This window comes from Protopterus annectens, chromosome 17.part0 (genome assembly GCF_019279795.1).
Source record: "Protopterus annectens isolate FY-2018-M chromosome 17.part0, PAN1.0, whole genome shotgun sequence".
NCBI lineage: Eukaryota > Metazoa > Chordata > Ceratodontiformes > Protopteridae > Protopterus > Protopterus annectens.
In genome coordinates, this window is record NC_056751.1 from 696,512,548 (window position 1) to 696,527,596 (window position 15,049).

The window sequence follows — 15,049 nt, forward strand, 5'->3', positions numbered from 1 at the left end:
GTCTTTATTAATGTCAGTTATGAGGTAATCTGGAGCAGTAGCTCTGACCTATAAAAATGTCATGGCTACATGTGTACCCAACATTCAAGATTTTATAAAAGCTTACCAGAGAAAACCAAGCTGACATATGTAGCAAGTACAGTAAGATGTGCTAAAGAAACCATGAGTACCAAGTAAATTTCACTCCAATTTTAATACTGTGGAACATTCATTTCTTAGAACAAAAGAAGTGTCTCAAGTCACACGATGTACTTACCTCTGAGAAGACATAGAAACAGTTGCCATGAAAGGTATAGGCCTTCTTGTCAAATGTGGTAACATGAGAACCTCCATTTAGCGTACATATACCAGGGCAAGGAAGATCACTGCATAACCACTGACCCCCTGAGCATGTACTGTAGAAATAAACAGAATAAAAATGGACAGATGTATAACAATAGATTGTTGTGTGAAATTATATACTTAGCAGGGATGTCTTTACACCTGCATGATGTACCTTACTGTTCAACACATACTGAGGGCCCCATTATCCAAACCCAGTGTCCCTCCACTGAATTTGTGTAAGTGCTGAGAGCCATCGACAGATATTTGTAACAGCAGTACCAGTGTGTTATTGCAAGAAAGATGCAGATTTTGTCATTTTAGTCACAGGCCACAAATACAAGGCCTCTGTGTACATTTATGTTTTGCAATACTCTAAATATACAATGATATGATATAGTGTTTTTTTATTCAGTCTGGTAGTATCAGGCGGTGAACTTTGTTTCATTTGTAGATTTTGTTTTTACATTTATGATATATATGTTCCCCTTTATAAATGCTAATAAAAGGACATTTTAACTGGATGATATCTGCAGTTATTCATGGTGTTTATCTGTACATGAAACTAGCTAATGAAATAGACTCAACAGTCATGACAGTGTCCCCACCTTCTTTCCCTGAGTAAAGGCATCCATTTATACTTAAGGATGTTAGCATCTTCTGTTGACCTTAAAGCCCCATCTGGGTTCAAGGCCTAATCTGTGAAAATGTTAACTTATTGTAAATATATTCTTCCATGTGAGCAGCTGTATAACATACAGTGAAGCACAGGTACATGGGTACTGCAAAATGTAGATTTCTGGAAATCTGAAAAAAAAATGTGGAGTTGTAGAAGGGATAAATGTACAGTAATTAAATGTACTACACAATTGCGTATTTTATAGATTGGTGGATGCAGCAGACTTTCATACAAGTTTGTGTTGAATTAGGTGCCGGTATGTTCTTTTGTTTTCCGCCTGCATCAATGTTTGCAAGAACCCAAGCCTTGATGTATATAATTTATAAGAGTATGTTAAGTCAGTGTGACAGCTTTGATAGCAAAGATGAATGACTAACCTTCCATGCCTCCAGCAGCTTAGGCAAAATACAAAGGCATCTATATAACAAAACAGCAAACACACACAGCTACAGCATTTACCATGTCCGACACTCAGTAGTGTACGATTCACTTGGTGCATAGGCTTTGCCATCAAGAACACAGAAACAGTCTTCAATTTTTATACAACCACTATTTTGGATGTCATCAAAAACAGTTCCTAAAGAAAATAAAACAGAAGTAAGGTAACTCATGACAGATTCTTAAAATAATATTGGAAGAGTGAATTTTAAAGGGCAAAATAAATAAACAAACATAGTTTGTCATTGATAAAGCATTAGCAATGTTGTTTTTTTTTTATCCTGTGACAGACTGGCATCATATCCAGGTTATTATTTTTTTTTACTTTGCACACAGTAAATTCTGGGATAAGCTTCATATCACTCATAACTGAATTGTAGGTTAAGTTGATTATCAGAGAATTAATAAATGAATGAATATTGTTTTTAGGAACTTCATAGGCTATTTTTATAGAAAGAAAATGCAGCCCATGACACAGCTTATTGTTGGAGATAGCAGTGTGTAAGTTGCTTTATGTACTCAAGAGAGAATAGGACAGATAGCAATGTTAAACAGAAATTCAGTGTGGGATACCTCATTTAAGTTACTGAGCAGCAGATTAACTAGTATGTATTCAATCATCTGTTACTTATGTGAATAAACTAATTGTTGTGAACCATTTTAAGACCCAACTCAGACTACAAAGGCAAGAGCAAATGCATTAAGTGCGGAAAATCTGGAGTAGTGTTCTGCCAATATGCTCATCTAATAACATATAAAAAGAGCTGTTTGCATGAAAATCAAGCATCTTTTATTTATCTTGAGCAACATAAAATATATAATTAAAAATTATAAAATATATAATTAAAAAAATGGACAACATACCTTGAGGACAGAAACAGCCACCAGTGCAGTGCTCTTTACAGAGTGCAGCTCTGTCAAAATTGGAGCAGGTGTCGAAACAAGGAGTCCTACATTCAAAGTATGCCATGTTGTACGGACATGTTTTATCTGTAATTAAACAAGTACAATACTGAGTGTGTGACTTTGAAATCAAGATTGATCACTCTCTGACCACTAGCAATGCAAATGTGCTGTCATCTGGAATGAGGACGCTATATCCCATACAACATTGTTTAGTACTTCTGTCTCTAGAGTGAGTAAGAAGACATTTTCAAAATAGAAATGAGTGAATAGGGTTTTAAAAAAGATATTCACACTGACAATGTGACATACCCCAACCAAACAACAATTTCCTAGCTAGTCATAAAAGGTAATGTTAAACTGTCATTCTCAAAATACTTATGTCCAACTATATTCACACCACTAAATACACCATAATTTATTATTGCAATGTTATTTAAATTACAACTGCCATTTTTGTTACAGCTAGCATTGAGCCTGATATAAGAGAAGGGTAGACAGAGATCTTGTTGGAAAGAAAGAGATGGAGATGCAGTTAAAGCTATATGCCAATATCAGATATTAATGATAATATAATCATTAAAATTGTTCTCTGGCTAATGGCAGTTCTACTTCAAATAAAACTTCAATAACAGAAGTATGTTGTATTCACTTGTTCTTGTTCTACATAAGTCTTCTTAGTCGTTGTAGAAACAAAAGCGATAAATGTAGTTGTCAGGTATTCAACATCTGGTTACAGCTGAGAGTGAATTCCTGTTGCATGTTGATGTATATTTTTCTCATTTCCCATGAATACAGTTCATACCTCTCAACCGCTTCACACAGAAAATCTGGACAATACCAAAAATAATTGGGGGGGGGGACAAATGCCCAAAATCAGGGACCGACATGAAATATTCATCTTATAAATCTAGAAACTACTTGGAATAACAGTTTTTTGCTTTAGCATGCATTTTTCTGATGGATATGAAGTGTGAAACTCAGTTGTCTGTCATTATTTAGTATCATCACTCATCAGTGATTTGCCTGAAAACCACACAATTTATGTAGAACATACCAAAAATATGATGCAAAAATCTGGACATTCTTAGAAAATCTGGAGAGTTGAGAGGTACGGTGCAATTCTGTTTGGTGTATTGTCTGAGCATTATTGCCTAAATACTATTAACTGTTCTGAATATATTTATGGCACTGCAGACTAATACATCTTTGTGGTTAAGGTTGCAAAATTAGCATTTTAATTAACTGATCTTGTAATTCATGTATATGCAAAAAATGGACACCTTAGTAATCAGTTGCATCTAATAGATTCATAAAGGATCATATATGAGTTGCGTTCAGTTAAGTCACAATAGGCTATACAAGGGATTAACAATGTTACGGATGGTAATCATCCTGTGTTACTATGTAAACTGCACGCAAACCACCCGCTATTGCATTATATGACTGAGTAGCAGGTGCTTATTATAGTACAAGATCCATTTAACACATTCTCAAATACATTAATTGTCATTTAGGTCTTAAGTACAGTATCTCATTCAAATGGACCACAGATGGCTGTAGCTAACACAATTGTTTACTGATTTACTCAAGAAAAGTCAGTGAAACCAAAGGGATTAAGAAACAGCTCATCTGAAAAGAGGCAAAGATGGAGATTAATATGCATCAGTCAGCAAGAGAACTAAAATAATTAGGAAAGTGTGTGAAGGAGAATGAGAGAACAACAGATATTAGTCAAGCAGAAATCACCATAGATCCAAGTTAGCAAATTAGTGCAGGAATATAAAAGAATTTATAAAATTACACATATTTTCAAAAAAACTTAAACTATATTTACATTCAGAGCCAAAGTCTCTGAGCAATAATTCCTACAACGTTTGTGATATCTCTAAAGGATTACATTTGAGCTTGTTGAGAGCACAGCTTGTCAAGGGTTGTGGTAGGACCTGGGACATGTCCACTGCAGTGGTAATCAGGTTCTTCTACAGTTGTGGGAGAGTCTGTCTACTACAGCACAGGTTTTAATATTTCACTTTGACTGTGGTTCTGTGACCATGGACTTAGTATATACAAGTAAGTGGATGGGGTGTTGGGTGCATCCCCAAATAATATAAATATATATACATACATACACAGTGATGACATTTGTCTGCACTACTGTCATTTCTGAATGGAAACATAATGAGGGCATGGAAAGATTTGCAAGTATTGGCTGTGCAAACCATTCAGGGTACTTATATGGGGTGAGAAAAAGGGGTGTGGCCAGCCATTAGGAAGTTATCATGGGATTCTGGTGGACTTATATGGCCAGCAGCCTCATTCCATTTACCTTTGTAAATATATTTCTAGTGTAGGTTAGCTTAGCTACAACTGGCTTGAGGATTATGGTAAGGACAAACATTCACTATTGTGAAAAAAAAACTAAGAGAGAGGAATAAGATAACTCTAAGTGAAACACCGCGGACGCATCGTTACTGTAATCTTTGCCTGCTGTTGAAGCTTGTTGAGCTCACATCTACAAATGGTCAGGCAAAGAAAAAAAAATGGTTTTAGCTAAACATTATTAATACTGTGATAGTTCGGATCTCCAGAAGTCAGTGACACGTCATACCTTGAAAAAAAAAGTAACTTGAAGACTGAGTAAACTTTTAATTAAGACTTGTTAGGCTTATTCAAAATCATTTTTTACGCATCTGAGCTTTTACCATGAGGTAAAAGTACTTTATTTCATTAGCGACATTATGACAGTAACACATATACTGATGTCATCTTCCTTGGATTATTGCAGTACTTAATACATAGAGCTGTCTTTACAAACTACAGCTCCTTCAGAATTCAGCAGTCAGGATTATGATAAGATTTTCTAATTTTGTTCACATTTCTCCCATTTTTTGTCTTGTTTTCCTTGCTTTTCCATTATTTATCTGGCTTCCAGTCAGAAAGATAATCACGTATGTGTTACATCTGCTGAGCAATGCATGACCTGAACCTACATATTAAACAACATATAAGCATCTACATCTAAAACAGGGACCACTATTTGGCCAACAAAGGGCTGCTACAGATTCCAAAAAGTGGACTAAATATTTTTAGGATAAAAGTCTTTCAAATATATTTCCTGAATATTCTTATATGTTCTATCTTAATGACTTAGATTTGGTGCCTGTGTTTAAAGTATTTCTTATTAAGCATATTTTTATATTTAAACTTGATAAAATCAAACCCTTAGCACTGTTATTTATTTATTTTAAATATATTTGATTGCTTGATTGATTTCCTTATTGATTGAAAATAAAATATGAAGAAGACATCATTACAACAGTTGAATAAACAGTAATAAGCCTTTCCTGTAGTGACTGTTATGATTAACGCAAAATTCCTGCACATGGCATCCAAATGAGAGAACTCAGTATGCAGTACAGATACTCCAGGCACTGCTATAAACATGTAGTATAAGGCCTTAGGTGTCTGTAATACCAAAGATTCAAATGTCTTGTGCAAATGACTTCCAATGTCAAAGGTCATTCATTTTCTTTCCTCTGATAGCACCATTACAGTAATTAGTATGATACTACAGTTAATTATTTAAAGAACTGCAGTGGCTCTATAGTGTAATCAGCCACAAATTTATATAGTACAGCTTGATTAGTTACTCACTAATACATTTGCATTAGATCAGTAATGTAATCAATCACTGATATGCAATCTGTCTTGATTAGTTATTAATAAACGAATACTAGATCAGCAGTGTAATCAACCATGCATACAAATATGGCAGGATTTACAGAGTGTGTGCGTTACACCTCAGCTGTATGCTTTTTATGACTGACAGAGCTACCGACCAATGAAAACTGCATGACTGGATGTAATCCCTTTGATCTCAGCTTCCTCAACTCAGTAGTGCCTGAGTGTTTTTTCATCTGTTTGCTGAACTGTGACTACTTGTTAATGTTTTCCCTCCTCCAATTGTTTTTGTTTTACCTACAGTTGAGGGACCATGGAGTTAGCATATTTAAGTAAGAGAGTATGGGATGTGATGAATCTCCTCCACACAAGGAGTTTCCCTCATGCAAAATAATAATAATAATAATAATAATAATAATAATAATAATAATAATATACAATAAAATAAAACATTTTTGTATGGTTGCTACTCCATAGGTTCCTCTGTTTTTTTATTTTATTTTAGAAGATTTAAACAAGTTTGCAGTTTGTAGCTTGTGTGTCAACTTGTTTTAGAATATTCTTGATTTCAGCTACCAGAAAAGGAATCAAAACAACTTCAGCAGATCATTTTTATCAACCATTTGTTTGTAATATATTCCATGATTCAGCCGTGATTGGTTTTGGAAGGTAAACTGCAAGTTGTACCTTAAGCTTAGCTGTTAGTAAAAAAAAATTGGATAAAATATATGCATTTTATGTTACTTAACTATAGTTTTGAATTTCTTAAGGCAGGTTCTTAAAGCTGATTGGCAATTCTGGATAATGCATTTGAATTAACCCTAAACCTTTTTAAGCACAACCTGGACCAACGGATGGGTAATCAGAATTTTATTCTTGGTCTGGCACCTATGTCTCTGACAGACGGAGGCAGTCAGTAAATCATGCCCTATATAAATCAGATTTTTAGGTCACATTTGGGTTGCATGGCTAAGCTTATAAGGGCCTTAGTGGTCATTAGTGTAGAATACATCTATGAATCTATGAATTGGTACCATTATAATTAATGTTAACAGCAATAACGATAGCAGAAGTAGGTATAAATGTGTGCGGATCAGAATATAGTGACCTTACAAAGGAAGCATAAGGAAATGTGTTGTTTTTTTGTAGAAAAGAATACTAAGGAACCAGAACAGCGGGCCTCCAAAGAAATTAATCATAGCAAACATGCATCAGAGATTCTTCAAGTCAAAGTTAATCTCAAACAAGAGATTACTGAAAGTGGCTAACAAAAAAGCAGCAGTGTTTACCAGGTAAATGCAATTATGTAATATGAAACCTGACTACAAGCCAACAGCCAATGAAAAACTCTAGAATTCTGTCTGCAATTCCTATTGGTAAATGGCACTGACATTACTTGTTAAATACTAAATTAAAATGCATAGGCAGAAGAAAAGGGAAATATGTCTTGAAATGTGAGTCATTTAAAATCCTTTGTTTGAATTAAAAATATAAAATTTAATTTGCTCAGAAATTTTATCCGTTAGATCATGCCAAACCTAGTCCAAAATAAGGAGTATTTGGTGACTGTTGTACAGCAGATTAAATGTATTTCTACTCTAATTTAATATTTTCTGAGAAATCCTAAATTATTTCTCTTCTTCCTGTTCCGTCTTTTTGTACAATACTATATGAAAGATTTACAGGTAAACATCTTATTTCTGTAATGTGTCGTATAGAGGTGGTAACTCTTATTATGAGTGATTTAGAAACTTAACTTACAGCAAAGGTCTGTCGTTCTCCATTCCTTAGGCTGGCCTCCAGAGTGACTGCATTGCCTGGAATATTCGGCAATTGTGTGACAGAAACAAAACGGATTTGAAGTCCCATTGCAACTACACTTGTCTTGCATACATGCTTGGACGTATGGTTCAACTGCAAGCTGGAGATTGCAGTCAGCAAAAGCTTCTCCTAAAAGGATATCCTCGCAGTATTGTTTCTAGAACAGTAATGAACATATAATGTTTCTTACCACATAGTCAGAAAGCAATATTCATGCTCTAAAAATACAGCACCGAAAATACATTTACAATTGAAAAAAAAAACATACAAACAGTATCCTGCACCACAGAAATCAAACTAAGGTTCTTTTATCACTTTACTATCTGCCAAAGTACTAGGACTTCATCAGTATGTCAAAAACGCTTAAATAGCTTTATTTTGGAGACCTTACCAGCACCAGAAGTGGATAAAATGTGTTCAAGACAGAAAAGTATCTTTAACCACCCCCTTAATCAGTCTGTAGCAACATTTGAAAAAGTAAGCAAAACTGAAAGTTGGTCCCTCTTAACAAATGTACAAATTGTCTAAATGAGAAAATGTTGTTTTAGAGAGTTGAATAATCCATATTTAAGAATAATGAAAGCCGATAAGGTGGATGGGTTGTTTTTATTTCTGTTTATAAATATAATGACTTTATTTTGGAAATGTTGGCAAAAAAATAGCATTTTACAGGGAAGTATCTTATGGGGGGATATCAGATGCTTATAAGTACATTCATTGACAGTCTTTGCCGGAGTTAAATCATAGACTCTCCTGAAGACCATCACTTAAATGTGTGCCACAGTCAAGGATAGCATTATTTTTAGTATCCTAAAAATGCATGAACACAGCAAATTACTTACTATTAAAACCTGTAATTTCAGCAAAAGGCTCAAAAACTGTGCCACTTGCAATGTTTATGGACCAAATTATGACATGTGGGAAATCTTTCTAGATCATTCCTATAGGACTCAGAACTATCTATATAAAATCAAACTGATTTGAAACATGACGGCTACTGTTTATATTAATAGCCTATATACTGGTGTATCACAAAATATTGAGAATGATGAAGTAAAAAAATATATAATTTGTCAAAGAAATGCTTAACCAGTGAACAAATAGATGTTGGGCCTGATTCATGATCACCTGCACTAACTGTACACAATCTGTATTCAAGAACACCCCTACCAATATTTTTTGTGCGCCCATTCAGTCAGAAATATTAGACTAAGTGTGGATGTAGTCTACACATTGCCGTAACCTTTATAAATTCCCCTCAGTATTTAAGGTTGCAAGAAAATCAGTAGGAAAACTAAAATTAGGAGGAAGAAGGTGGGAGTTATGCTTGTGATGTCTATACACTCAGGATGGTATACACTTACTTGTAGGCATTTATGAATCCAGACATTATTTGTCCTTTGTTGGAATGTATTCTTACCAAGAATTATTTTGTATTTCAGGACAGATTCGTCCACTAGTCAAGGAGGATAGCTATGACAGTGGCCATAGGCCCAGCCTTTGCAAATCTAGTGCTGAGGGACTGAGAAAGGAACTATATATATATATATATATATATATATATATATATATATATATATATATGCCTCCCTGATTCAAGCAGAAGATGGGGTGTTATTGGCTACTTTATGAGTAATATTTTTATTCTGTCTCAGCGTAACCATGATAGCTTATTTTACCCCTTTGCACAACCCACACACCCCTGAAAATTATATATAACAAATCTGAGCTCACACTACAGTGGAGAAAAGGGTAAAACTTTAGTAGTGTGTACCTGTCTTCTTTTTACCATTTTGTGGGGATGTAGTTCAGTGGTAGCAAGGCTAGCTTGCATGGATGAGAGCCTGGGTTCAAGCTCCAGCGTGTCTAGTGAAATCCGTTTGTGGTGTCAGTGGCTTAACACATAGCACACCCACCATTGCTGCCAGTAAAATAAGAAGGCTGTGAGTTCTATGCCCATAACAGATGTTTGGATTAATGTTTTAGTGTTGATACTGTAGTGCAGCATTGGGATGAGGGGATGTCACAGTCCTGAGGTGCTATCCTTCAGATGAGTCATGAAACCAAAGACCCATTTTCCTAAGTTAGGGGTATCTGAGGTGGATGTGAAAGATCCCATGACACTTTACAAAATCAGTAGGGGCCATTTTATTGATTTCATGAAATAGATTTTACAATTCATTGCTATTATTATTATTATTATTATTGTTATTATTATTATTATTATTATTATTATTATTATTATGTAGCATGTCTTTTTTACAGTTTTTAACATGTATGTTTCATATCCAGATTTCTAGATTAATATCAAATATTGTTTTTCTATATTTTATACTGTATTTCCCTCAGTTTTCTACTTAATTCAACATACTACTATATATTACCCCTTTGCAGCCGTCCCTCCAAATGTATCATAAACTCACACCACTACTTCGCTATCTTTATCATCAGTTAAACTATCTGACTATTACTACCTCTGTAGACTGTTTTCCATTTTTATCTCCTACACTGCTTGCATTTTATGTCTTTTCTCCAACCTCTTCCAGAATCCTTCCATTCATTCACCGTCTAAAAGTATGCTCTACTGCTTCAAGTTTTCTTTTATATCCATTAACCTCACACACTCCCTTACTTTGATTATGCATCTCACTTCTGTTTTTACCAGTAAGATAGCAGATGGCAACCTCCACATAAAGCCTAATATTTTACCAGTCTGACTTTTTATTGTCTTCTTTGCTAACTGTATTTTGCCTTCGTCACACTTTTCAAAACGAAAGATTTCACACTACTGTTTCGCCATGCAGTGGTATAACTTTCTTTTATCTTTTGTAGCACCTCCTAATTTTAAATGTCATGTTCTTCAGTGTTTTACTGTACCATATACATTCTCATTGCTCTCCCTTCATTAACTTTTTCCTTCTCGCACATTTTGAAATATTTCTACATATTTGACTTGACTACCATTATTTTTTTTATTATTCTTGTCTGGTCTTTCTGCCTATGTACTGTTTATTTAATAAAATTAGCATTTTTTGCAATGCATAGCTCTCTTTTTGTTTGAGCCACAAATTTAGTTTATTTGTATTAATAAAAAATGAATATTCATGGTTGAGTACCAGTTCTGATTAAAGGACTGTATTTCATCTTTCTATCATATTTTCAACCATGATTTTATAAACATCACTGTATTAAAAAAATTGGAAATGTAACCTTAGTAAGTCCTTTTTCCTTCTGTTTTGCTTAATACTTGCCTTCTATCAGGTTTAACCTACTTCCCTTATACTTAAAAATATTGTTAGTAAACTAATTTCATATTTTATGACTAAACATATACATTTGTCAAATGTATGGCTTTGACAAGTATATGGCTTTTAATAATAATGTGTGTGTGTGTGTGTGTGTGTGTGTGTGTGTGTGTGTGTGTGTGTGCGTGCACGCATGTGTGAATGCATCTATGCATGTGTGTTCAGAACTCCATCATAAACTAACTCAATATATAGTTTTAATTATTTCTGTTAGTAAAATATTTCTAATAATTCAGTATGTAGTTATAAGTTATTCCTGTTATGACAATATTTCTAATAATTATTCAGAAAAATGTTTAAGCAAACCTTTTGCATACTGAACATTACTGCTTCAGTTATGCTGTTTCCCATGGAAATAACGAAATAAGTTTTTAGATTAACTAGAATCTGAAAGATATGCAGGCATGATCCAACATGCTATTTAGGAATGTCCATTTTTATTATTAATCTTCCAGGCATAGCTGCCAGATAATTTCTTAAGAAATGCTCTAATGTCCCAAAAATTGGGGGGGGGGGTCAAAGACTTTCTTTTAACCAGGATTTCATGTTGTTTCTACTCAGTGAACTTCAAGAAATTTGTATTGTGTTGTAAGATAAGGCAGAATGGCAGTGCAACTAGTGACGTGTACTTCAAGCAAATATGGATAATGAATGCAGGAAAGGAGTAATACAAGGATTTCTAACACCATTATAAAGTATGCCCAAATTATCAGAATTCCGAGTTAGGATCAGTCACACAGATTTAGTGTACCATCGTGCTTGTCCAGTAGTTAACTATTAATTTAAAGCACACCTATCGCTACAAGTAAGGGATTTAGGTTTATTGCATGCAATGGTGATTTTTTTTTATTAATTAACAACTAATCATCACAACCTGCCCCCATCACTCTGTACAGCCATTCATTCCATCCAGATGACAGTCACACTTCTAAGTATAACTACTTCTCCTTCTCCAGTGTAGGATAAACGTCCATGGAGTACTAAAACGTGTTTCTTTCCTGTGCATTAATTTTTGTCTGTCTCATAGTATTACTTCTGTTGCATAGTCAGCATAGAATGATACAGACTGCAGGTACAAATGCAGGAACAATTTGTTAAATGAAAACAAAGACCTGAAATGTATGAATATCAATGTATTTTTACAGGGAACAAGGTTCCTCCAAATCTTATGTGAGGGGCTCCACCTCAAAGATTTTCACTGTAAAAAATGTGAACTCCAAGGTCATATAACATTGGGAAAAGGGAATAAATACTTCAATTTGTTAGAATAAAGAATTTTAGTCTCCTCAGGCTGTGTAACCTCAGACCTAAGATATTTTAGTGCATTTTCAATCAGTTTCTGTTTTATAGTTCATTTCATTACCAGTTATACTCACTGTTGTTAATGTTGCAAGTAATTCATAAAAAAATGAAGATTATGGTGTTCTTTTATTTCACTGTCTATCCAGAATCCCCTCAGTGACCATACCCCTAAAATTATGTCATTGTAGGTAATGGCACTGACTTGCCTACAGCAGAAAGGCATTCTGGGTAAGGAAAAACAGCTCATTTCTTTACAAGAAGAGATTTTTAATTACGGTATGGTTTCAGTATTACATCATTGTATATGTTACTTACCAGTGCAAGGTGTTCCACCTCTAAGGAAGTAGAAATCTGCTGTTGGTGTATTTAGCATTTACATTAATCTCCTTGTGTAAATTAGTGTATAGTAGCCTTTAGTTTACACTAATTTCCTTATGTAAATTACTGTATAGTAGCCTTTACACTAATCTCCTTATGTAAATTACTGTACAGTAGCCTTTGCACTAATTTATGGAAGGAGATATTGTGGAGCCATTCTTCCAAGTTATAATGGCAAGAGTTTTCAACTCCAATGAAAGATTTCATGAGGCTCTTCTTGTCAACCAAATAAAATGCAAAACATCCCCTCTTTGCATCACAACTGAATAGTTTGATACTGTGCATTAAAAAGAGGTTACTCACAACAATGGAATTTGTGCTTTTACTTACTTCTCAAAGGTTTCTAAATAGAGGACAGAATAAATCTCGCATCAGTGAATATAATTAGTAGTATGCAAAATTCATTAGTTGTACTTCCTGGTCTGTATTTCCTCATTCAAAGGTTACCCATTGGCTGTCTTTGCTTATATACTTCCCACTATTCACAAGCACCTGATGTTATTGTTTGGGAGAACAACACTACAGATGTAGTGGGTCTTCTCAGCAAAAGCAACTGCAGAAGGATGCTTGGTCATCAGTTCAGTGTCCAGGAAATTCCTAGTCATGAAATTAGCTTGTCAGACTACAGTTTTTATATTTCTAAATTCTTTCTATACAATGTGCTATCCAATCATTTATGGTGACTTAGCCAGCTATGAGGCAGGTGGGATTGCATTTTAAACCGTTGTATAAGGGGTGTAGGGAATACAGCTGAATGAACTGTGCAGAGTACAGTTCTAGTATCCAGTTTATGTTTTTTGTACCATTTAGGCATTTTCAATCACCTGTGAATATTTTCTGCTAGTGTTTTAAGGGTGTACAGAATTTATATAAAACCAAATGCATTGAAGATAATATAATTGGGAATATAATTGTGTACACATAGTTGAAAATAAAGTACAAAAAAGCCAATCGGCATGCTCATCAAAAGTCACTGTACTAAATAATACTTAAAATGATATACTTTATTTCTTAGCAGAGCAGAACTTCCTAAATGCCTAACATGCAAGGTACAAATCCGACATACCCTACAATTTTAATCCTAACCATATGCTTAATCTGTACCCTAGATCTAAGCCTAACCCCAAACCTAAACCTAAATCTAATCCAAACTCTAAAATCCAAGCACAGTCCCAGTCTTAACCTCTATCCCTAACATTAAATCTTATAACAATCCCAAACCTAATCTTGACAAGAACCCTAAGGCTAACCCAAATTCTAACCCCTGTTGCTAACCATCCTAAAACCCAGTCCTATGCTCAGTCCAAACCCTCAATGTAAATATGAACTCCCTGGTGTCTTTAAGTACACAGCAATCGCATTCAGCTAAGTGGCATTTAATTCTAATTAACTGCTGAGAAAAATAACATTCCATTCATATTCACCATCTGTACAAATCAATCAATCTAAAATGATATGACTAAGCTGCTGTTCTCTAAACCATGAATCAAGTAACCTCATTTCTATTTGGAGTCAGGATTTTGATTACCAGAATCACAGCAGCAGAACTATATCATATAAGTGACATTCTCAAGTAAGAAAATTTATAGCATTTTATAAATGACAATTTAAATTGTTCTACTTTTGCTTCTTCTGCCACTTAAAATAACTCAATGATTGTTAAATTGCCACACTAAACAGCCCTTAAGATTATATATTCAGGATATAAAACACAAGGTAACGTTTGTGTATGTTATGATTTTCAAAGTTTATTAAGCAGATATTGAGAGCAAAGGAACAACTGCCTGCTTGTAATACTTACATAATCAAGGCAGCTGGGTGTGGAAGTAGGTAAAATGTCTTGACACATTTCTGTTGGTCCGTTCACCTTCTGAAGGTTTCCATACTGATAATTTGTGAGTAGATTACCTGCAGTTAATGACAGGAAACATTATTGTGGATCACTGCTAAACACTGCTGGTATCAACACAAAGCTGTTCATTATGTACACCATGATTTTTACATACACTCAATTTATGCTCAGTATGGATATGTAGCATTATTAGATCGTAAATTTAATGTACTTTAAGATTGTCTCAAAAAGGTTGCATGTAGTGCCTAGAAAATATTACGGTGAGAGGAGCATTGAATAAAACACATTTAACATAATTTCTTTTAACATTACCAAACTACTTTGCTAACTTGAGCATGCAGCAATGCTGAAAATGTTCAAAATAAA

At 34.3% G+C, this 15,049-nt stretch overlaps 1 protein-coding gene across 1 annotated transcript in view; it reads right to left on the reverse strand.

Moving 5' to 3' along the window:
- LOC122791500 (mucin-5AC-like) overlaps positions 1-15,049 on the reverse strand; it is a 272,677-nt gene that overhangs the window by 225,871 nt on the left and 31,757 nt on the right. The window contains exons 6-10 of the mRNA XM_044059242.1: positions 14,633-14,739; positions 7,787-8,003; positions 2,303-2,428; positions 1,460-1,577; positions 257-395 (exon numbers count right to left, since the gene is read on the reverse strand). Of these exons, the coding sequence (XP_043915177.1) occupies positions 257-395; positions 1,460-1,577; positions 2,303-2,428; positions 7,787-8,003; positions 14,633-14,739 (707 nt within the window). The remainder of the gene's footprint in view (positions 1-256; positions 396-1,459; positions 1,578-2,302; positions 2,429-7,786; positions 8,004-14,632; positions 14,740-15,049) is intronic.